The sequence below is a fragment of the Chelmon rostratus genome, chromosome 20 (assembly GCF_017976325.1).
Source record: "Chelmon rostratus isolate fCheRos1 chromosome 20, fCheRos1.pri, whole genome shotgun sequence".
Lineage (NCBI taxonomy): Eukaryota > Metazoa > Chordata > Actinopteri > Chaetodontiformes > Chaetodontidae > Chelmon > Chelmon rostratus.
In genome coordinates, this window is record NC_055677.1 from 15,425,795 (window position 1) to 15,451,514 (window position 25,720).

Consider the following 25,720-nt stretch of genomic DNA (forward strand, 5'->3'; position numbering starts at 1 on the left):
ATGTAGAAGCACAACTGAAATATTTCCGTTGGTTTCATTCGATTATGTTAATCTCCTCAATACTCCACACAGCTCTGATATTTTAGTCTGCCGCTAATTTTTTGTCTCTTCAGCGGAGCGGAAGCAGATGTTTAATTCATGTGCTTCATCTTTGTCATTATTTATTCACTAAATCTGCCCGGGCAGCCCTGAGAGGCAAGTGAAAATAAAAACTCTGGTCATCCATTTGATCTAAATTGTTTTTCTCTGCTGTGTTTATGACTTAAGAACAAAGAAAAATGATTTTGCAAGGATTCGCCCTGAGTTCCTTCAATTTTTCAGGTGGAAAAAAATTGTTGTCAAGATAATTTTTCTAAATTTCTAAAAAAAAAAAAATATTCTTACCAAACTTTTTTTTTTTTTTAACCAAGAAAAACTTTCTCTACTCAGGCCCGAGTCTTACCAATATTTACTCGTTGCCACTCTTTGTCTGTTTGCTGCCTCTGTTCATTGGGGTGCATGTGTTCACACACTTGCACACTGTTTCTCCACCTACTTCATGACCTCCACTCTTGTGTGTTGGTTCGAGTCCATCACCGGCTTTTGAGCGTCTGGGCCTTAAACCGCCAGGCTAAACGCTCCCGCCGGCTTCAGAGGGAACACTCGGTCAACAACAGATTAGTTCCAGCATCTTGGTTCGGAGGGAGGGCTTTGACTATAACATACAGAGGTATGGAGGCTCCTGGCCTTTCCCTGTCATTGTGTTTAAACCGTAGGCAGCATGTGTGCTTCAAGAATAAAGTAGAAAAACTTTGCTCTCTTTCCATCTCCATCTGTCCTCCAGGGCACTTGATACCGTACCAGCCAGCCCCAGTGTAAATCACAGGGCCGCGGGTGTAAAACACAAGCAGATGGTTGCTGCCTTTGAATGGCGTCTCTGTGCGATAGTAACTGTATCACTCTTAATTATGGCTGAAATGATCCATTCCGAGGGTGGGGATATAAATCAGGCTCTTTAAAACTCCCCTCTCTCTTTCTCTTTCTTGCCTTCCCTCTCTGCCTCAAACTTTCTCTTTTTTACAATTTGCACATGAAAAAACAACTTTCCCCCATATTAACCCCCCTCAGCAAGACTAATATTGACAGTGATGAAAGTGCCAATTATGATGGCCGGCTGTTTCCGCCGGTGTGCATGGAGGTAGGCGTGTGAGTGTGCGCGTGTATACATGCTTGTAGAATGTGTTTGACTCGGGGCGTTGCATGCTGAGGTTCAAGGCTTAGAGATGGTGGGTGTTAGTGTCAAATCCCAGCTGGCCCACAGCAGAGCCTCCGAGGCTGAACGCTCACAGCAGGGTCCCTCCCGCCTGGGGAGAGCAGTTACCCTGCACCGTTTCAGCACCGCCAGCTGAAAAACGAGTGGGCCGGTGACAGGACCGGGGGGGGGTTTAATGAGAGGCCAGTGCCAGGAATGTACGAGCTGGTTTATTTAGTCAAGCTCAGTGATCTGTTTTTCTAGGATCCCTATTATGCCTAATGAACACAAACACACGAACCGAGAAATAACGGGATGCCTGGAAAACAAGGGCGGTTTCGCTTCCCTTCATCTTTCTTTCTGTCCCTTACTCTCCTTTCTCCTCCCCTCCTCAGGCCTCTTCTGCAGGGCCTATGCAAGGATATAACTCTAGATTTGATTTGGTGGCTAATCCACCAACACTGAGGCATAACAAGGCCCACTGACTCATATCAACCCAGGAAGAACGCTTTCATACAGAGACCTCTGTGTGTGTGTCTGTGTGTCTGTGTGTCTGTGTGTGTGTGTGTGTCTGTGTAAAACATTTGTACCTGTGTAGTTGTGCTCACATGTCAATGGTCACCAGCCAGGGCATGTACCATGTGCTATCTATTAACATACAGCTGTTATTGCTACTTCCTAGAAAGTTTTTACAAGGAATTAGCTGTGGCTCTGTTACGGGTTGTTAGGCACGGCCTTGGAGAGAATGTAGCGTTGGGGAGCAGTGCCAGATTTAAGGAAGTGCCATCGATGAGAGGACACTCACAGGTCAGGATATTAGGCCTGATGGATGGAGTTCAGAGGAAACCACACTGGCAGGTTAGTGGAGGAAAGGTTGAGGTGAGCAGGAGAAGGAAATGTGTAGGGAGAGACAGAGCACAATACATTTTTTTCTGTGGAAGTTCTCTTAACTTTGAAACTTTTACTCTGGTTTGTACTTTGGATTCACTACAGCACCAACAAAGTTTCCTTTTAATCTCTAAATAATTGTTTTTTTGTTCATCAATCACTATCTGAAGAGAGATGGGAGGGAGGGAGAGATGCACATGTTGACATGTTCACATTTCTCATTTGTTCAACCAACAGACCATAATAATCGTTTTTCAGTTTGCTGTGATATGAAACAGAGAAAAGCAGCAAATCCTCCCATTTGGCAAGCTGGATCCAGCAAATGTTTGACAGTTGAATGACAGTTACGCTTGATTTGTGGCTTGAAAAGTTCAGTTCAAGTTGAGGTTGAGTTTAATTTTTTATTTCCAGGTTAAAGTCAGACATATTGCATACAAATAGCGATGGAAAGAACGTGTTGGAAGAGGAGACAAAACCCAAAAGGGTTTAATTAGTAACAAAATCATTGTGTCAGTCCGCTGATGGATTGATTGACAAATTGTTTCAGCACTACTCCAGTCTCATTCTGCAGGGACTGTTGCTGCTGCACAGCATCAGCAGAGCGCTGTAATTTAGCTTTCTCCGGCAACAGGCCCACACGGGTGTCCCACCCTGCTGAGAGACTGATGGACGCCTGGCTGACCCACATGTTGTCGCGACCCAGATCAGGTGCTGTGACTGACAGTCAGACACCATAAAGAGAGCCACAGCACTGCACGTGTGCAACCTCAGACTCCAAAAATCCTCCCTTTTCTGTGGGTTCGCTGTCACGGCACGGGCCGGCTTTCACCAAAGGGCGTTTTTTGGAAAACTGGGAATTTGGGAACTGGGAACAGCAAATTAAAATTGGTATTTTCGTATCCCCGGTGGGAGAAAAAGTCAGAAGTATTCTTCTGTAAATACTTACCTGTGATATTTAATAATCTCTGATTAGAGTGCTGCTTCCATTCACTGGCTATCGCTGTTATGAAGTCTTGCCTGTTCACATGCGGTGTTGAGAGTCCAAGACTGTAACGTTAATGATCTCATCACAACATAGTAGAAGCTGCAACTGTCCATCGTGGTGCTACGAACACTACGCACATGTTATATCAAGCACAGGTTTGGGACTGCATTCCCATTCAGGTTACTTTTATTGTCCTCATCTGCAAACAGTTGTTCTTTCCAGCGTTCCAAGAAAGAATTTCAATACCATAATGACAGCACTGCCAATACAACACAACGTGTTTATGAACGGTGCAGATGAAAGCCAGGAACACACTATTTGGCCTGTTCTGAGAAATGAACAAGCTGATGCTGGGAACATTTTGGAAAGAAGTGCACAAAAGATAAAACTCAAGATGAGCAAACAAGAAGAAGAGATGATTAATGGAATTTGAGATAAGTTTGGACAGAGGGACCAAAAAAAGAAGAGAAATGCAGGGCGGAAAGATGAGAAAGAGAAAAACATGGAATTAAATCTGTGTTCTCCAGGGATTTGTGTGTGTGTGTTGAGTTAGAACCTGGGTTAGTATCAAGATAAGGCTTTGGGTAAGAGTTGAAACCAGGCATTAGGTAAGGTTAAACCTAGATCTTTGTTCTTTGCTCCTGTTGGTTGTAAGAAATTGTGCTCACCAAGTTTACTGCTAAGATCTGGGAACACAGTGATATCTGCTAAGACAAAGTCCAGCTGGAAACAGGAGACACGAACAGGCAGGCTGTGACACAGACAGGTTGTTAACAAGACAGCAGCTCAGCCAGATTATCCAAACCACTTAATTTTTGGAACTGAAAGTAAGCACACCTGAAATGTAAAAATCCCTCTTTGCTCAGGAAAGCTCTGTGCACAAGTGCTGTTTGTATGGTAGGTCAAACTTGAACCCTCCTCGATGTCTTCAATGGACAGTTGAGGTAATAACTTTAGTGTTTCCTTTTCTTTTATGAATAAGTTTAACCAACTCCTGGTTTTCTTTAAAACCTGTATGATTGCCCGACCACTCATGTTTCTCCATCCCCATCCCCATGGTGTTGCTACGTTGTTAGATCTCAGCAATGAACTTTGTCAAATGTATTTTATGCCATTATGACAGATTGGACAGAACAGAAATGACAGGAAATTAGCCTGAGAGAGAGATGAGGAATGACATGTAACAAGGAACTGCAGCCCGACTCAAGCCTGGTGCTTTGCAATTCATAGTGAGCACCCTTAACCCCTAGGCCGCTGGGGTACCCCATGATTGCAGTGTTAGCCATGCAGATACTTGTACTAAACCAGAATCATCCTTTAGGGTTATAGTAAAAGACTGAGGTAATAAATACAACCAAGTCCTCACAAGTGTACAACATCAACTCTGTGTGTGCATTTGTATGTGTGTTGGTCAGCTTGTCTCTCAGTGGATCCTGGCCACAGGGATCCATTTGTGTCTCCTCCTCTCATCTGCTCCCAGTTAGCAACATCTTGAACCCTGTACTGCAGCATGCTCCCATGTCATAAAACACACTGCTCCTCTTCTCACCATATCCTTCTCTCTCTCCTCTCCCCCCCCCTCTCTCTCCCCTCTTGTCTGGCACATGGGGTGGAAGATGTTTTTCTCACTTTTCTCTCCCCTCCTAAACCACGGAAAAAGCAGCACGCGTCCAGCTGCATCTTGGGCCGGACATGGAGTCGTTAAATAGTTTGAAAAATGAATGTCTCAATGGCATCATTCTTGTCTGCGTCCCGTCTCTTTTTTATGTCTGCTCGTGAACGTGTGAAATATCTGAAGCGGCTGAGAACTTCATTACTTTGAGCCTGCCGCCGAACAGCGCAGAACATCGCTCCTGCACCTCGCCCCTGGAAAGCATCGGTACTAAAAACGGTAGCCAAGGTTGCCCAGCCCCACCCGTGCAGTCGCAGCCCCTGGTGGGCAGTGGTCCAGTGCGGGTGCTGGTTGCCTTTAATCAGAGAGATGTATGGAGGGAGAGCGTGGGCCTAATGACAATTAACGTGTGTAGATTCAAGTACTGGCTCTGAATGCTTTCAAATCCATCACCCAGCACTTGAGGGAGACACCCCAATTCATAACCATCCTCCCTGTGGTCTCTGCGTTTTCTCTGCCCTGCTCAAAGAAAGAAATGATAGATTGAACTCTTAATAGTGCGTATTGCTGTACTTTATTTGCTAATTAGAGTGAGGTAAAGCTAAGGCCTTTGTGGTTTGACTGATAACATTTGCCTCTTGTTTCTTTCCTCCCATCTATCCCTCTGTCGCTCTCCTTCCTCTAGAGCCTCCTGTCGGTCCACGACATCGTCGCCCAGAAGAATTACGACCCTGAACTACCTCCGCTGCCTGAAGACATTGACGACGATGAGGACTCTGTGAAAATCATAAGACTGGTCAAAAACAAGGAACCTCTCGTAAGTAACTTTATCAGTCACCTTGAGAAATTCTGTCTTTGATTTGTTCAAAGTGGTTTTCAGCAGGTCCCACAGGTTTGAACGATGGTTTTGGGAAGTGAACAGACTTTAAAAAATGATGTAGGTGTAAAGGCCACAGCATCCCTGGACTGTTGTTCCCCCATCTCTCTTCTGCTGTTAGCTTTGAACGAGGGTATAAAAGTACTTTTATATCTTGTCTCCAACATGAATTTATCATCAGGTTAACATCTTTATGTCATGAAAATCCGGCCATCTAAGCTTTGTTCGCTAATCCCTGAATTTCTGAATACCTCTTGTATCAAAGCAGCATCCACACCACAAGTCAAGCCAATACCATACATGCTTTTGAGGTACTTGCCTGTGGAAATCCAACCCACAACCTTGAAGTTGTAAGCACACCAAAACCGACCACAATTGCCCTGCTCTTGGCCATGAGTATTTTCAGCCAGTCTAGGCTCGGTGTCTGTGAACGGCTCTATCCTGGTCAGTGTTGCTCTCTCATTGTAACGTGCTTGTCACGTCCGCGCTCTTCAAATCGCCCCAGACGTCAACAACCACCCGTCTGTCTCGGCCTCGGGCCCCAACTGTATGGCTGCGACATCTTGGCTGGCATTCTCATTTTCCCTCCACCCCTCGGCACCCTGGGTGTCTGTATTTGTCGTCTGATGGCTGCCGTTCCATGCATTCCCCACTTGTCAGCCATTGAGGCACATGTGGGAATGGGCTTCTGTAACCTCACCAAATTTAACTGGAGCTCTCAGCTTTGTCGTATATTATCTTTGCTTTCCTATTGATGTGATTCCTCGATCCTCTTGGCTGACCTCAGTGTCCTGCGAACACATATACTCAAGTCCTCGATGGCCTGTGAAAGACCTCCATCTGTCATCGTAGCACTTTGTTGTGTTCTGAGGCCCTGCCCATCTTTGATCTGTGCTGGACATGTCCTGGCCCCTGCCGCCTCTATTTTCACTTTGTGGTTTTCGCCCTGACCACCGTCTTGGCTCCACACCCCAGAGGAAGGAGAACACACCTAATCCATTTTTGGGTTCCTGCCTGTTGCATGTTCTGTGGAGCTGCTGAACGTAATAATGTGGCTTGGAGGAATTCTCGCTCTCTCTCGCTCCACACACATTGTCGCGGACGCTTCCTGCTCCGGCCTCTCCCGAGTCTGATGCTGGATCACATTCCCTGAAACCATAATGTGATTTACACCCGCCCCGGTCAGCTTAATCATGTGGCTGCTGTTATTCCATTACACGACGTGATTCTTTTTTGTCTCAGTGATTTGGCTCCTGAGAACATCTGAAACACACATTTATGATGTGTGATGTTGTGTGTTATTGTATAATATTCAAGGTGTTAATTATGTCAAATATATTTTTGTAGTAATATAGTGGCTCAGTTTAGGTGAAAGGTGCACACTGGTTATTGTGTGTTTCAAAGTGACTGAATCTAAATAGAGAAGGTACTGCGCCTCCAGTGTTCTTCTAGGGTTCAACACTAGGTCAGTTTAATAAATACTGCTAATTTAAAAGAGGTTTCTTTATTGTGGCTCTTTGCGTACAATATATCAGCAGTATCACCGTAATATTGTTAAAATGGCAGCTTAGTTTTCTGCAAGTAAATTCCCTTCAGGCTTTTGTTTTCTTTTTAATGCTATCACTATCAAATAAAGCAGAAATGTTCAAAAAATAATCTTACAAAAAATGTAATAGCTGCAGCCATCAAACCCTACAGTAACATCTTACATGTTGGAGTAATGGGAAGAAAGTTTCAATCAATTCCTGAAGCAGTTTCTCCTCGTAAACTGCCCTCTCACCACACACAGGACCCACAGGGTGCAACTACTGCCCATAATCTCCTGTGGCTGCAATGAAAGGTCTAGTGTGCTGGACTCAGTGTATAAAAAATACATATCATTGTGTTTTTGTTACCTCAGAATGAGCTCTTTATATCAGACGGAGCAGGTCCTCTTCCACAGAGTCTGCCGTGTTGCACCGCCATGTTTCTACAGTAGCCCAGGAGAGACAAACCAAACACTGGCTCTAGAGAGTGCCTTTCGCATTTTAACATTTTTGGCGGCCACTGTAAGCTCGCCTACATGCTTGGAAGGGGAAGGCGAGGTGAGGGGTGTTCAGTCCGTTGCAGTCTGCAACCTTACTGCTAGATGCAGTAGGATTGTGCTGCAGGCCATAGTTTTCTCTGTGTCCATGAGCAGCAATGAAAACAAAAGGGCTGCTATTATGGCAGTTTGCAATCTCAGAAACATCATGTGTGATGGTCTTGTTTTTGTACTGGGGCCACAAAGAGACTTGAATCACCCCAAAGATTAGAACTTTTTTGGCGAGTGCTCGGAACCTCAGAGAAAGACTCTATGCTTACATCTTCCATCCTCTTGTTTGCATGTACATTAGTAGTTCTAGACTTGCATTCATCAAACAGTCCCTGTGGGAATAGACAAAGTGATGAAGTGGGACTTCTACAGCAGCTACTGTGTACTGCTGTGTAGCTAAAGGCCTTTTCACACCAAATGTATACTCTGCAATTTGTCATTTTTATGCCTTTCACACCCAGTCGGCTACAAATATATTTCTGTAAGATTTGCAGTAAAACTGTGAACATCCTGTATTTGACTCTTTGAACTCCACTGCCTTCATTTATCAGTGAGCTTTTTTTTTTTTTTTTTGCTCCTGGTGTTTTGCATCATGTAGGTGTCTTTTTCTCCTGACGTACAAGTAATAAAGGTTGGTTCTCAACCATTTGCCTCCTCCACTGCAAAGAAAGCAAAAAGAAAGCCATCTTACGTACCTCCAGGTTTTTGTAAAACTTTTTGAAACATAATTTTACACCTGAACCTCCTTTTAGGCAGTAAAATTATGGTTTGTTTTGGATACGTCACACAATTGGCTGCTTTGTAAATGAATTCATTTTTTTATTGATCATTAAGGTTTTTAACACAAGAACAATATAAAAATCGAACTGGCCCTGAAAAAAAATCTAATTTTAGTGTTCCAGCTCAGCAGCTCCTTAGTCTGGAACACCACATACACACAAATGTGCTGACATGGCATTGACATACGTCAAAATGTTGCACTTAGTGTGAAATAGTCCTAAAAAGAAACTCATGTTACTTTGTCATTTGTGGAGGTGAACTTTCCCCGCTTTTGTGACCCTCTAATTTGACAGTAAATTTTAAGGTTCTGCATCTGCCTCTGGCCCCTTAACAACTGCCATCCTGTTCATCTTTAAAGGGAAACTGACCCTAATGAACAGTTAGATCGTACATTAAGGAAACAGCCAGGGGGTCAGATGCTCATGATGAAGTCACAGCCATTCCACTAACCAATAAAAAACCCTCTAATTGTGCAGGCCCCTCGTTCACTGCCGCACCAAATTGATTTGGATGTGCTCTTTAACTCGCAATTTCATATAATCAGCCTGAAATTATCAAACTTGACATCATAACAATGCGGCTCGACAATATCTAATTTCCTCTCCGTCTCTCCTTTCTTTGCTCTTTCATTTTCTCATTCACTTTTTCTCTCTGCGCCTTTGTCTAATACTGTATTCCTTGGATGTTGTAGAAGACTGAACTATAGTTAATTGTGATGAGTAGAATGGATTGTATTCAGTAGCTGTGATTAATTGCTATCATTTTTTGGAGCGTGACTTCAGGCCACATTTCACTGAAACTGTGAAAACTCTTATCTTCCAAGACAACCTCCCTCTTCTTCTTCTTCTTCTCCCTTTTTCTGTTGTACTCCCTGCTCTCCTGCTGCTCTCCCAATCCAGCTGATTTATTAGCTCAAGTGTCGGGACAATGAAATAATTGGGTTCAGAGAGCGGCACAAACATGTGCGCGCACACAGAAACATCAGCTCAGCCATGTCTTTTTATTGAAAGAATGTGTTATTTTGGATAAAGTTTCAGAACACTTTTGGTGGGGGTCTAAATTTGAGTGTTGAGGGGGTTGCGTCAGGGCTGACTATGTGGCGGTGTAGCTGATATACTGGTGGAGTTTGCCTCCGGTGATAAAGGGCTTGAGTGCAGACTGACTAATTGGAGAGCTGTAGACAAAAAGTTGGACGAAACCAGAACTCACTTATACAACTCATGTCCCCCAGCCATGAAAAAAAGGCTTGGAGGAGCGAGAGAGGCCTAAAACATGGGCCACAAAAATATCCACCTTAGAAAGTTGTATAGTTTAACAGCTTTCATTTTTTGTTAATGAACCATTTAATCACCAATTTCTCGAGATCTAAGTGTCATTTTCTTCTTGTCAAGTGATATGCCATATTTTGGTTATGAATTACAAATTAACAGTTAAAGAACTTGTTAAGTCAAATTTCTTTGCCGTGGAGGAGCCACAGCATCATCCCAAAGCATTCTGGAAAATCCAACACAAAATGCGTTAAGTAGCAAAAGACAACTACCAACACCCACAAAAGGGTACGCCACAGCTGCTCGGGGTGACCATCGCTATGATGTGAGAACATTAGAGGCTGACAAGCCTGCTGTGGCCGGCTCTGTTGCTCTCATTTGGATGTTGTCGAAGCCCAGTGGCGCAGATGTAAATAGCAGACACACTGCGTATGCCCCGCTGTTTCCACGTTCGTTTTATGCATCACATGTCGGCTCGCTCAGTGCCACTCAGTCGTTGCCGGCTCTCATCACTGTCAGAGTACCATTCATTCACTTCCTCGACACAGTTCATCTTTAGTTGTCCTCTTGCTAGCATGCCAGCTTTCTGAGAGTTTCTCTTGCTTCCACTCTCAAATTAATTTCTTTCATCTGGTTTTGCTATTACCCCCGTTTCCCTTGTAATTCATGTGTGTTTAAATTTTTGGTAACACATTTTACTTGAAGTGATGTAAAGGCAGTAGTGCCTTTAAGAGGCTACAACTTTAATTAGAATGCATTTCATTGTCCTACAAGTAAAACTTCCCCCTTCTTTCTTCTCTGCTGTGTCTATATGGGCACCTGTTGCTCAAGAGTATAGATTATTGTGCACCTTTCCACATTCCTTTGTGCATTTGTGCTAATTTGTCATTACCGGTGCAAAATTGACACCCTATCCATCCCTTTCTCCCTCAGTTCTTCCATCCCAGGTTGTTCAGCATCATTAGCAGCCATAAAAAGCCTGCTGCCAGGAATGTGACAAGATCAATTTCAGGCTCTGTCACTCTCCCACCTCTCCTCTTCCCCTTTTCTCTCTCCTCTGTGTTGTTGCACACACAGGATTGGTTTTCCCATTATGACTGGGTGTCACTGGGTGCAAAGAAATGGAAATTGTAGACTGTAGGGTCCATGCCATCCAGTTGGCAATGCTAACATACATAGCATCCTGCCTGGCATAAGCTAGCACCAATCAATACAGCTATACCACTACTGTGCCTGGCCATCCAGCCACCCCAGTCACAGGATACCTGCGGATCAGCTGGACTTCTCATTACCGACCCACAACTTGAGAGCCATAGTAGTTGCTGCACATACAAATGTAGATGACTTGTCCAACATTATTATTATTGTAAAAGCTCCAACTGCATGATTGATGTCGGTGGATTTTCTTTACTTAATAAGGGACTTGATAATTGCGATGAGACAGGAAAGTCTTCTGATTGATTTGGTTTGTGACGACGTTAGTTTTCCATGAATGGCAGTCCCTGGTATGAGCCATTGGCAATTCGACATGCCATGCTTTTCTCATCTGCGGCAGTCAGGCCTCCTCTCCTCTCTGACACAAGTAGGACGGTCGGATCACGGCTGCTCTGATTCCATTTGTCTGGAAGCCTTCACAAACACATTCATTCAGATTACAGTCAGTGTCCTTCTCAACTGAGTCTAAACACCATCCACATATCCACATTATTACGTACTTAAACTGTGCCGGTGTGAATGTATACAAATGCAGGATTACACGATGACTGAAGTTTGCGGAAAATCTTGGAGGGACCATCTTGATTGAGACAGTTGTCAAAGGAAGAGACTAAATAGATGTATGTGTGAGACTTGTCTATTGTCTGTTTACATCAGAATGTGGAAAACAAGGGGAAAATAATGACACTGGCTGGGAATTAATGGAGCAGCTAATGAGATTAGAGCAGACAGCACACATGTTAGTGTTTTACAGATAGACATATGTGCTTTAAAAGCAATACATCTTTCACTTGATGGATTACGCCGCAGTGTCTAGGGAGCGCGGCAAAGGAAGATGGAGCACCATGCTGTAAAACATGAGGACAAGCTGGGAGCACCACTGGTGTTGACTGGTGTGTGTGTGTGCATATGCTTGCGTGTTCAGTTCAAGTTCAACTGCCCACTATTTTGTATTATTGTATGGGTTATGATGGGTTTATGTGAAGTTTTTTTCTGTGTGCACATGCATCTGTGTGTTTTTTTTTCTTTTGCAGAGCCTGTGTTTGATATGTTTTATTTGTAATGTTTATGTGCTGTGAACTTTCACCGTGCGCGTGTTTGTGTGCGTTTGTGTTTGTGTATGTGCACCGATATAAGTGATACACTAATACAGGTTGCATTGTATTATAGGCATTTTAGTATATTAAAAAGCAATTAAAAGGTCCCAGCTGAACTTTATGTAATATGATAAAAAATAACTAAATGTAATATGTATATCCCACAATGACTGCATTTTATTTCTTACAGACAGACAGACACGCAGTGTGTGCCTGCACAGGATAGTGGGTGTTGTTGTAATTAGTGAGCTTTGAAATGATGAATTGCAACGACAGAAGCACATATTGTAAAGCAGCTTCGATAGATTGATAGCATGTCTTGTAAATTAAGGCAAATGACGACTGAAGCTGATACGATCCAGAATTTAAATGTGATGTTGAGTGACAGAACACAGAAATATTCTAATTGGATTATAAAGATGTAGGTCTTGTTAACTTTGGCAGTATTTATTGTTTTTTAAATAAGACTCTAAGTGCTTGTCATATGAATCCTAGCCTGCCTAAGGGTTCACCATACAGTAATTGATAGAAATCAGTTAAAAATGAACAGGCCTACTGTCTCTGTCACATTTGTAAATGGCAAAGTGACACACACTTAAAAATGTCCTCAATATTTTTTTACCCTTTTTTTTAATTCAGGGGAGTTCCACTGAGAGCACTGCTCCCTTTTCACACAGTTACACTTTTCAGTCTGCCTCTCTAACCTTTAGGTTACTGGCCAATTCGGAGCTGTAGCGTCAGAGACAGAGTTGTGTCAAAACCTCGAGCAGGGAGTAGAGAGACGATTTGGACTGCACTTCAGACAGAGATGCTTGCTGAAAGGGTGATGTAATTTACAAGCCTTTTATTGGGTTTAAGTTATCAGTCACTTGAGTCCAGTGACTGGACACCCGTAAAATCCGTTTTTATATGAAAAAAAAAAGGAGAGATAAAAGCTCCTTAAGACAAACGTTGTATACCTGCAAATAGCCGTTTCCATTCTGGCGGGGAACCTGTTGCACCTTCTCAACCTAATGAAGGCAAACAAAAGGTAAAAACGTAGCAGGCAGTATCAGATTTAACTTTACTTATCATTACTATCATTATTAAGTCTCAGTAGTATTCACCTGTGACCGAGCAGCCCTGACCCTATATGTGTCTGTGTACAGGACAATAGATAATTATTTATAAATTAAGTTTATATGAAAATAATTTTGAATATGTACAAAAAATTACTTCATTTTTATCCACTTTTTGTGGATAAAATAACCAGATAGGAATGTGGGATTTTGGCTGATCCAGCAAATCCAATATCTTATAAACCAGTGAACCTCATCACACTGATGTAAAATCATTTAAAAAACATATAGTATTGCAGACATGGAAAAACGCCTGTGCTTGTTCATATGCGTGTGCTTATACAACACTCAGTCCAGTGGCTGTTACACCGCCCTTGCAGCCTGTTGAGTTGTGAATGTGAAAACACTCATGGCTTCCAAAGCCACATCTGAGGCATTCCCAGATCCTAATCTCACGGCCCTCTTAAATAAAACGTCTTCCTCCCATCATGTGTAATCATAAACGTGGACACACATCCCAGTACTCCTGCTCTTTTCCGCTCGCCGTTCCGAGAGCCAGAGAGCTCGGAGGCTGAATGTGGCCATTGTTGCCTGTCGGGCCGGGTGCTCCTCAGCGGCCCTGCTTCCCAGCCCACTTTGGAAATGAGAAGTGACATGTGAAAGTGCTGTTTTCTTTACTAGGGATAACGACAGGGAAAACACTAAACAATCCCAGGGCAGTGATAGACCTCTCTCTGTGACACAACTGTCCCTTTGTATACACTCATACAGCTCATACAGGGCTCGCAAACAAGACACACACACACACACATACAGTACGTAATGACGAAATATCTGGCGCTGTCCAGCTTATAGCAAAGAGACGGCGAATCCACTCAGTCTACATGGTGATTCATGCCGACAGTATGGAAACAAATACACACGTTTGGTGAGATAGCCACACATAAACGCACAGATTCACACACCCAAATTCACCAGCACCTGTCTGAAGTGCTGAGGTGGGCTGTTAAGTGTGTTTTCATAGCAACCGGGTAATGACTCGCGCTAGCATTAAGGTTTAAAGAGGCAGAGGAGGAAAAGGAAGGAGGGGGTGGAGGAAGACAAATGAAGGTAAGCCGCTCCGTCACAGGGCCCTCTGCATTACATTACCTGGCAGCTTCTCCTGGACTCTCTCCTGCTTGCCGTAATTATCATAATAATGACCTGCAATTTTCCTTTTTCTCAGTGTACTTGTTAATTACGACTGGTAGGTCAAGACCGGGGTTAAGGAAATAAAAAGGGAAACCAGAGCCTGCTTTAGTGCAAGTGGGAGACGAGGAATGAGGGAGGAAGGGTAGGGTGGGGGGAGTAGCTTTTATTAGTTGCAATCACAAGTCATTTAATAAAACAGGTGGAAAGGCATGCAGCAGGTCACCCAGAGGGGACTGGCCAGCAGCAGCAGCTCTGTTGCATCAGCTAGAAAAATCATTTGACACAAAGCCTTGGGTACCTTTCACAACTCTCCAGCTTCTTTCTTTTTTTCTCCCTCTTTGTAACAATGATGTAGATTTTCATCTGGGCTCCTGCTAATTCTTTACAGCGCCGTATTAATATTTATAGGTGCCCATAACAGTGAATGGATTTTCTGATCACGACTGAATATACTAATATTACATGATTTTACTCTTTGTGAGCAGCACTGGAGTCTGTGGCGTTCGAGGAAGTATGTAAGAACTCATAAATATGCTGGACTCTGCGTGTGGAACGGTCATGTGTGTTATGTGTCGGGGGCTCTATGCCATCTCAGTGAGGTAAGATGAAATGACACACTCCAACACCAGATATGATTGGAGGTAATTGTATTTTAATGTCCAGGAGGCCCATTCCCACTTTGTATTTGGTTTTTCCATGGTCGACATCTGGTGTGAAGAACGCCGGCATGTGTTTCCACTACACTTTGTATTTATACCTCTAAACATAGCAGTCAACACAGCAGTCGGCAGGAGTTTATTGTCGTTGTTACACTTTTGCTGTTAAGTGACATCATGTCAAAACACGTCGGCCTCTCTGCCCGGGCCACTCGCGTTTGTTTTCCCTTGTCGCTCTCAATTTGGAGGGAGAAATAATGTTTGTCAAATGCTACAGTGTTCGGTTCGGTTCACGGGGCGATGTTTTGAGTGGTCGTTACGGGCCGAGGGCTGTGTGTTTGAAATGGAGCACCGTGCTTGTTTTCCCTGGCGGGTTAGGAGTCGTGGAGTGGCTTTAGTTGTGGCCGTGGCTAAGGTAAAGAGATCCTAGGACCCTTCTTTTCCACTGTGGCCCTTACCAGACAGGCCACACGTAGCCTGCCCTAGACACCGAGACGTGTGATGAGCCGGGCCAAGACGGCTAGCCAGCCTTCTCGTCATCCATGCAACCAGCGTACAAGCCAGCCAGCTTCCATCATGTCATCCAACCATCCATCCAGTCCATCAGCCAGAGGGCACTGCAATTGCCCTATAAAGACTTAGCTTGCCAGACACTCATTGCGGCCAATCCCAGCCAAGCTAATGTGATGAGACATCCAACATTCAGCTTGTCTTACTCCTCTTATCTGCTGAGGTTTCATGGCACTACTGTGCGCTGACAGTTCTCTGGACAATGTTGCCTCCATTCCATTCCCTCTAATAAACACACACTCTCATACTTGAGGGCTTCCAAATTTCAGTCCCTATTCTCTCTTTTTTCTCTGCACTGTATGAGGTGTGAGCCATTTGTCATCACGTACTTAATGTGGCTGCCATGTCAGCATGTGCGCTCCAGTGCGTGCGCTGGGAGGGGCGACGGCTTGATACGGACAAGCGTCGCTCCGCTTCTCCTCATCACACAGCAGAGACTAAGCCGTTGCGTTTTGGCCAGCCCAACAATAACAATCAGAGGCATTTATGTGTTAGAAATGGAGAAATAGAGCTGGGAGCAGCGGCTGCATATGGAGCTGATCACGTTAGGAGTGGAGGCTTCGGATCGCGTTACTGATGACTAATTGACCACAGCTAGAAGGCCCTCCTCAGTCAAAGATGACCACCCTCCCGCCTCTATTTTTGACTGTGGATTTCGGCGCATTCTGCCTTTCAACATTTATTTCTGGAGAGAATTCCTCTTTTGGGTCAAATTTTATACTCATTTAAAGGACAACCTGCAGCAGTGGTTAACAGCAGGAAGAGAGAATCAGTCCTGAACAACATAGAAAGATTTTTTCATCAACTTGTGTGCACACCATGGTATCTTTTTCCATGCAAATAGCGCAGTTGAACTACTTGGCTGACGGTTAAGTGGCGCCTTGTCTCTAATTGCTAACATAGCGTAGCTCATTCATCAGGCTTAGTGACTGTCCAGCATCAATCATCCAGTCTTTTGAGGTTTCTCTTGGCCCCGTTTGGCCCCACTTCAGGTAGGAGCCCACGGCTACACTCTCATCGAAACACACACGCAGACACGCTTGCATGCACACAAAAACACACCTACACATGCTGTCACTCATGCGTGTATGTGCTTTGACAGACGTAGACATTCCCCTTCTGACTTCCTGCACTGTTTCCATGCACAAGGAAAAGTCTGAAATGGCTTCCATGTGCCAGTAGGCGTTGAAGGCTCCGTGTAAACCTAGCCATCGGTTCGTGCTAATGCTTAGCTGCTACACCAGGAAGCCCATCTTGGTGCATGAGCGTCTACCGTGTTTCTTCCTTATGTATGCCCCCCTGCGCACACACGCCATGCAGCTTATTTAGGTTCTACCCTGACTGTTTATGTATTTGTTTAACAAAGCAGGGACTCCTCATTAGTGGCCATGCATGGCTGGATGTTGATGGCACCCATAGATACCCTACGGGTAAGGCACAGGGGGAGGTGATGCTGAGTTCAGGAGGTTGGATTTGCCCCCCTCATTTCAGCTGCCTCTCAGTGCGTCCAAGGCATTCGTCAGGCCTCCAGGAGAGGCCGATGTACCCCTGGAGGACTGACAGAATGAATCGAGTCTTACAGAACTTTGAAATGGGGAAAAAAAGTGAATTTGTGAAGCGTTGTTATTCCAACTGTTTGTGTTCGTTTGAGCAGCAGTCCTCTGCTTCTTTTGGCCATCTTAATACTTATTAGTTGCAGATGATAAGGGCCAGAGTGCCTTCACAAAGGTGAACTGACCTCTGCTTTATCTCACTGATACTGCTGATACTGAGCAAAGTCTTTTCTTTCCCTTTCTGCTGCTACTTTTTGTCTCCCTCTTTTGTTTCCCACCTCACACTGGTGTTATGCCTCTACGAAGACGTACACAAACCTAAACATCTCTGTGAACCTACACAGCAAAAGCGGCGGCTCATACACATATACATCTCCCAAATCTCAAAAGATGCACCTATGTGCAGCCTGGAGAAGCATGTTGCAGCCTTCAAAAAGTAAAGACGCTGTTTGTCTGAAGTACTGAGTACTGCATAAAATTTTATCTTTGTGTCATTATTGGGTGTTTCATTCTCGTGATCTTTATTATTAAATCCACCGCTGGGATTTAATACTTTCTCTTTGATTTTTGGCATTAGTAAGCTCACCATTGGTTGGCGGAATTTGAACTTGTATAAATAAAAAAAAAAAGACAAAATCTGAAATAGTCTAAAAGACTTTAGTTGGGTATTGGTTCCAGTGAAAATCTCAGTCTCAAACAATGCCAGTCTTGTGTTTTCTCTCTCAATGGCTTTCTCTTTCTGTGTTGCTCTCAGTCTCTCTTCCATTCTTTATTTCTTACTTTTTGTCTTGATCTCTCATCATATCCTTTTAATTTATGCTTTCTTCTTATTCATTCACTCACTAAGTCACTCACTCACACCCACGCTTACTTTCAACCTCAACCCCCCCACTGATTTACCTCCCTCCCCTCACTCCCAGTCAACTTGTCAGTCCTGACTCTCCTCTGGCCTTCCACTTACCCTCCAGTCTGGCTCGCTCGCGTTGCCACTGGAGCGTTTTGGCCTCGCTCAGCGTTTCTTATCAGACAGAGCTCATTTGGCTACCGTACCAGGGCTGAGTTCAGACCGGGGCTGGCCAGATTATGAAGGGAGGCTCCCCCTCCCTTCATAAATCCCCAACTCCCTTGCTGCTGGCTTGGCTGGCCTATGTGGGCCCATCACGTTGAAGGGCAGTGGGTCAGATGAGAATCGCAAAAAATAAAGGCTTTAAAATTACTGCAGCTTCAAATAACTCCTAGTACAGAGTCAGTGAAGTGTACAAAGAAAATAAGCATGGCCACATTTGCTCACTGATACCTGAGTTTGTTTCTCTGCTGGTGTAAAAACACATAAAGCGTGGTTCTTTTGGATGGGGATAAAACAGTCCTTGCTTCCCATAGATTTGGGTTCACGACCCCATCCACTGGTGTTTGCACGCTAAATGTGCTGCTCTATAATCACCATTGCCACTTCCAATAAAAGTCGTGAAAGTGGTGTTTCTAAATGGCATCATGGTTTCAACATGTGATTTAAGCCATATGTGTCAAAACACGATTTATATCTATACACCATATGTGAGTAGATTCCACAGATAGCCATTGACACGCGTTGTAGACTACGTCTGTTAAGTCTGTGCAGCCAGCCTATTGTCATTACAGACTGAATCCACGGCTGCCTCTCTGCTGTTTAGCTAGCCTTTAGACTGCCACCAGCCACCAGGGACCCCAGGGGACACAATAAAAACATCCATCACACCACTGGCCATCAGCCAGCTCGAAAGCAGGGAGTCAGAAAGGAAAAGTAGGGAGAGAAAGTTAATGACCACATGTCTGAATGCTCCTTTGAGATTTCCTGCAGACTCCCCATCTCACCCTGTTGTCTGTCACAGTCCGTCTCTTTCCCTGCAGCTCTCTATTCTTTCAGACACACACACACAGAAGGCCTCTCTGTCCGTCTGGAGGCCGCTGCGTCACAGACAGCTGCTTTAAGTCACACTGAGGGGTTATATGTGACCCTGACACTGCGGTCTGACTGTGCCTTCCCCTCTTAGTGACCTGCTCCACTGTCTTCTCTCCTACTGCAACCTCCTGGGTTTCTTTAATTAGCCCAATTATTCTATGATGTCCGCAACTCTTTGTAGACCCTGCCACTGTCTTATCCTGATGTCCTCCCGTCTCCGTCCCCACACCCCAAAGGCCTTGAGGAAACCATTATCTATGAGGAAAACCATTAGGTGTGAATAGGTTGTGAAAACAACCAAGATGACATGCTAATGGAAGAGGCGAAGTGGCACAAACCAGAGGCTCCTTTGGTCTTTGAGAAGTTGTTTTTTCTTTTCTTTTTTTTAATTATTTAATATCTCCTTCTGTGCTTCCCATCAATGGTCGTAGCCAGAGCTACTTTAGGCCTGTCAGAGGAGAGCAAACAGGGAAATGACACTAACCGGAGCGGTGTGACATATGGGGAGCTGTTGTTGCGCTTGACCCGGGCGGCAATGGATTAGGACAGCTGAAATAAAGCACGGCTGAGCTGGATGAAGAAGGCTCCAAGCCTCTAACTTTTTTTCTTTTTTGTAACAGAAATACAAACAGTCTTTGGGGCTGATGTGAATAGCAGCTAGGGGAGGGTGGAAGGATGAGTTGCAGCCCCGACAAACTGTAACGACTAGACGACGCATCTGTCTCGTTTGGGTCGTCAGGCCCAAGCAAGGATGACGCCACACGTTGGGTTGCAGTTTGCTATCCTGTTCCACCCTAGACCCTAGCCAGGCCATTGCCTAAATGGTGTTTCTGGGAGGGATGTGACAGGTTGGCACCCATTAAGCCTATTGTTGTATGCTAAAAGGAAAAGGCTGTTTGGGTTTACTGGTAAATGCATCACTGCTGAACACTGTCATTTCAAATAAGGTAGTTGAAACACTATCCTCTTCTCCGTGTGGCTTTCTGGCTGAGCACCAAGCCCATAAAGGAGGACAGACAAGGCCTGAGCAACTGTGTGTGTTTGTGTGTGTGTTTTGAGTCTACTGCCTCATACCTACTTGGCCATCACCCCTCTCCCTCTAAGCCAGCTGTTTTTGTGAAGACATCGATCCCTCATTCAGACCGTGAGCGACAAACAGTCGACCCATCTTGTTAGATTATTCAATGTGCAGTTTTTGGATGATTTCAATGGCATGCTCATATTCTGTCATTGTTTTCCCTGAAGAAATATATGCAAAACTTAGCTTTAAAGATACAATTAAGCGGGCTACTGATTAAAACCCTCATTTCAGCTTTTCTCCCCCCTCAGGATTTTGCATGGTTTCTGCATTAAAATGATCCCTTACTGTGTTACTGCAAACAGTTTCAACATCATTTGTATTTATATATTCGCGGAGAAGTAGAAATGCCATCTCATTGTGTCTTTAAAGGATAAGTGTGATTTGTGAGTGCTGGCCTGCTGTACTTAGCAAGTTTTTAATCTTTCCTCTCAAGTAAGTTAACTAACATATGTGAGGTACAAAGATCACAGAAGAAGGTTGACAAGTAGTGTGTAACCTGAACGACAGATTTCACCTGTACCATAATTTTGTATATAAAAGTACTCACAATACACATGTTGAGTTTTTGGAAAGCATTATATATACAACATGTTGGTAACTATGATCACAAGTCCTTAAGTTTTGCCCATATTTCACTAACTGTAATTTTGGGCGGCTTTGATTCTTTGATTGCTTTGTAGGGGGCAACGATAAGGCGTGACGAACAAACAGGAGCCATCCTCGTGGCCCGGATCATGAGAGGAGGGGCAGCCGACAGAAGCGGTCAGTCAAACCTCCTTTTTTCTCGCTAGTGGGTCTGACCATGTGTGCGTGCATTTAAAAGTACCGCATTTGTATGTGAGTCTGCCATGTTGACATTTGTATCACAGCAGGATTACATTCAGTGTGGAACAAAGAAGGGACGTATTCAGGAATGCCCCCTGCACCTGAATCTCACCAGTTCTGTGCCATAAATTGTTCCTTTTGCACTTTGTAAATATGAACATGAATGACAAGTAGACTGTGTTGCTCTGCTTGTTGCCCACATGTTTCCTGTTTGATTTTGTATTCATTGTGTCCAGTCTGTTTTTCAGCCCTGCCACAGTGAAGCTAAAGGCAAATTTCCACATGTGTCAGCAATAATGTTTTGATTCTTTTCCAATCTCAAATGCCACCATGACGATCAACATTAATCTGGTGTACTGTACACATCCCCGGGCTTTGTGAGCACCAGACTCTTACACAGTAGCCCACTTAAGTTAGGACATTAGAATAATGGAATATAAGCGTGATCATCGATATGCAAACTTTATTTTTGTGTGTGTGGTAGGTCTGATTCATGTCGGAGATGAACTGAAGGAGGTCAATGGAATCCCTGTGGATGACAAGAAACCAGAGGAAATCATTCGTATTCTGGTAAGCCTCATCTGTTTGTGTCTGCATGTGTGACTGCACTCATTCTGTGTGTGTGGGTGTGTGCTTGCGCGTGTAAGTGTGTGCGTGTGTGTGCTGTCCAAGGGTTTCTCCTGTGTTTCGGCTCCACTCCCTTGGCAAAATTCCTTGTTTGTGATGGCAAAAACCTCCCCGAACTCATCCAGGACTCCATGCCTCCCATCGCTGTGCTGAAAACCAAACACTAGCCTTTCTCTACACATGCATTGAGCCACACGTTCTCCCTGGATGAGATGCTTTGTAGTCCCTCCAAGCAGGCTCCGCTGCAGGCCTCAAATAAGCTCCGTCATGGGCCTGAACTCTGCCAGGGGGGACAACTGCAGAGGAAAGAGTCTCTTAAACTCTGGAGGCCATCTCAGACACAAAGGCTTCTGAAGCAGATGATAGCTCTCAACACTCCTCCTTTTACCCCCACACACACACTCCATCCTGCCAAGCAGAGTCATCCAATCCTAGTAACCCTTCCATTGTTGAAAAATCAAACAGCGCTTTGCATTATGTGACTTGCATTGGATTAGGTGCTTTGTGAAGTATTTGCAAGGCCGATGACTGGTATTTCCACCCCTCCATTTGTACCTAAACTACTGTATTAATCATGTCTTTCTCAATTTTCAGGCCCAGTCACAAGGAGCCATTACCTTTAAAGTTGTCCCCGGCATCAAGGAGGAGGCACCATCCAAGGAGCCAAAGGTAGGTGTTGTCCCGCCTTAATCATTATGTCGACTTGGTTACGATCATCAACTTGAAAAAAAGAGCACGCTTCTCTGCTCCAGCATGATACCTTTTTTTGGATGCAGAACATTGTTTTTGAACCACAGTGAGGAAATGTTCTTCCACAGTTCTGTCAGATCGTTGTTGCGTCCCTCTCTTTTCCCCCGATTTTCTACATTAGATTCATTTTAGCCTATTTAGTGCCTAGATAATACATCTGCATCCAAAATCCACACCTAACTCTCGCTTTAATGTGTATGCTCATCAGCTAACGTCTTCACTGGTGCATCGTGCCTTTTTTACAGGCTGACAGGGAAAGCAGAGACTGATTCTCCCACCTTCACTGACAGGCCGAGTGGTTACTCAAAGAAGTAGATTAATGTGCCAACGGCAGATGCCAACGGCAATGTCAGTGTTGTGTGTTTTGACTCAGAGGTAGCAGAGTGCTGGAGTAACTCTGCTGGAGTAGCAGCCGGCTACCTCAGCCGGAGCTTAAAATAGTGGAAATGGTGAGCTATATGATGTACTGCATGTTATCAAAGAATCGGTAAAGAAGACTATGAATCTGTCCAGATATTCCATGCAAGCTTTCACTACTCAACCATTTTAAATAGTCATTGCTAAAGACACATTTCTGTCACATTCTCAAAATATGTTTTGAGGTTTGATACCTAGCCACATGTAGGATGACACTATCTTCTCTCATGTGGACCGCAGCAGTAGACAGTAGCCTTTAGCCATTCTTTTTGAGGGTGGTTTACTGTCATCCCTACGAGCACACCATCATTTTCACCCACTGGTGTGTTGATGCAACATTTCCCACACGCTCATCTATCAGTAGCAGACAGAGGCTGGATCCACTCACTGGTTTTAAGTTGCAGGGTCGGAGGCGGTTTATCATTATTCACAACGCAGCCCACGCTGCATGTGTAACAGAGGTGCACAGGACAGGGTGGGCCACTTACATCCTTTGTCATCGTGTAATGGTTGAAACTGTCTGGCCGTTTAAGGAATCCCCCTGAAATATAGTCTGCCAGTGCCAAACACTAAGCCACTCCTTCATGATAATGGCCTGTGCGCTTACATCAGGTAGTGTCGATGCAGTGAAGGGCAGCTAAGTGGCTGAACATGTACAGGCCAAAAAAACTGAGCCAAAGGAAGAAAAGCAGGAGATCTTAGCATGTGGATGTATGAGTGTATTCTATCCGGGGCTTTAGCAGCCAACAGGGCTGTAATGACCCAAACAAAACATCTCTGTCTGAAACATAATTTTTCTACATGGCACAAAGCACTCTTTAAATCAATAGGACATCAAAAAATTTAATCTCTCCGTTGTTTTCTCTCTCATTTTCACACATACACACTTTCCTTCCCTCTCTTTTTTTTCTTTCCACATGTACTGAGGTGTCTTAGGAGTGCTAACTCATCATGACAGAGCTCAATTTGGACAGAAGACACAGGAAGGTGCTTTAGGTTGCAGCTCGCCGCCCACAACAGGAAAAGATGTCAGAGATTTTTCCACTATAAGGTCCAACCTCCTTTGTGTTAATGAGGTGTATCCCACCCCCACTGCCAAGTCAAATCAGACCAAAGACTTAAAGAAAGAAAACAACCTTTTTCTGTATTGGTTTGTTCCTTAATGTGGAAAGATTCCTGATACTAGTTTGTGTTTAGAATCCATCAGCGGGTGGAGCAGAGCACTTCCAACTGGAGTCTCTATCTGTGGAGATGTTAAGTGGCATCACACAAAGAAGGTGGTGACAGGTCTTAGTCCATCCTAAGTATTGATGAAATGGCATGGAGAGACCAGCTTGGCCAGCGGTTGTAGGTTTCAACCTCTGATTGTAAACACCTTTCTAGAATAATCACCCCAAGTGCTGGTGAAGCACCTTCTGTGTTTGATGCAATGGCTTTCGTTCAGAGTTCACACTCTATGCAATGGAGGGAAAGGTCATTTTACAGTGAACCTTTGTTTTTTCCTGATGTGCCGTCAGTCTAGCTCTTTGTTTACGTCCCTTCCCCTCCTCTGCTGTATGTGCAGGTGTTTATGAAGGCACTCTTTGACTACGACCCTAAGGAGGACAAAGCCATCCCATGTAAGGAGGCCGGACTGGCCTTCAAGAAGGGCTCCATCCTTCAGATAATGAGCCAAGATGATGCGACCTGGTGGCAGGCCAAACACGAGGGGGACGCCAACCCCCGTGCTGGCCTAATCCCGTCCAAACAGTTCCAGGAGAGGTGAGAAACAATGCTTGCTAGATCAGCCTGTCCTGTCTGCCGTTGCCTCTTAACAAGGCCGGCCGTACTGTCTCTGCTGCTGTCACAGTCACACAAGTTTCACTCTCTTTCTCTCCCCCTTTTCTCTATTTTTTTTCTTGCCTCACACTGCCAAAATAGTCTGGATTTCCGCACAATGTCTGGCCCGAAATGAGTAATGACAGAAAATGATAGCGCTGGTACCGATCCACTTTGGACGGCAAGTGGATGGAAAATCGCACATCAGTGTGCGCTCGGACGGCCGCACTTGATGTGCAACACAGAGCTCAGGAGGCCGGGGCAGTTTCTTGGCACCGTCCAAGAGCACCCGAGGAGGAAAAAAAAGCGCACACACAAAAAGAGGGAGAGAGAGGAGCACAAGACGAGAGAACATTTCACAAACAATCAGATTTAACCCTGCAGTTTTGTCAACAGCAAGTGTGTTTTTCCTTCACCTCCTCACTCCTTAAACTCCCTTCTTTTCTTTCACCAGTCTCAGCTGACAGAAGGAAACCGGTGGATATTGAAGACTGGGTTCTCTGTAGTGTAGCAGGGAGTGTTTATTATTCCCTATGCAGTCATGAAAACTGATGGTTTTATTGTTCCTTTTCTTTCCCTTTTCTTTATCCTCCTCTCTCCTATTGCAGGAGATTTGCATTGCCACGACCTGGTGCAACTCTGCCGTTCCAGAAGACCTCTAGCCGACGATCATGTAAGCATATATCAGCCCCCCCCTCCAGGGGTACGAACTAACTAACTAACCTTGCAGTTACAATTAAGGTACAGTTACTCAGGGCTCATCTCTGTACTCTGAGGCCACTGTACAGTTGCACTGCTTCACGCCTGTCATCAGAGGAAGTGTTGTGTCTGGATTTACCCCCCCCCCCCTTCTTATTTTCCTGTCTGCTCCATGTTTCAATCTCTCAGTCTCTCTTTCGGGCTCTTGCCAGAGTCTCTTGCCTCTGTCCCCCTCTGCCTTTCCATGTGTTGATGTGGTCTAAGTCATGCAGGAGCTTTAATGCGAAGAAGGAGGAGGTTTGCCCTCTGGAAAACCTCTCTGAGCCTTTGCACCTTCCAGCCAAAACACCAGCCAGCCTACCCATCCAGCTCACCTCTCCACATCTCAGAGAACCTAATGATGGATTAATGATCTGATACTAGACCCACACATGTGATGGAGGCTCCACACGGCTCTCTAGAGAGCATTAACATACCTTCTGATGTGAGCCTGTACAGTAACCCTTGGC

At 44.6% G+C, this 25,720-nt stretch overlaps 1 protein-coding gene across 1 annotated transcript in view; it reads left to right on the top strand.

Annotated features, from left to right (window-relative positions):
* mpp7a (membrane palmitoylated protein 7a) overlaps positions 1-25,720 on the top strand; it is a 131,645-nt gene that overhangs the window by 67,449 nt on the left and 38,476 nt on the right. The window contains exons 6-11 of the mRNA XM_041961721.1: positions 5,402-5,533; positions 20,756-20,837; positions 21,385-21,470; positions 22,122-22,196; positions 24,259-24,455; positions 25,121-25,185. Coding sequence (XP_041817655.1) covers positions 5,402-5,533; positions 20,756-20,837; positions 21,385-21,470; positions 22,122-22,196; positions 24,259-24,455; positions 25,121-25,185 — 637 coding nt within the window. The remainder of the gene's footprint in view (positions 1-5,401; positions 5,534-20,755; positions 20,838-21,384; positions 21,471-22,121; positions 22,197-24,258; positions 24,456-25,120; positions 25,186-25,720) is intronic.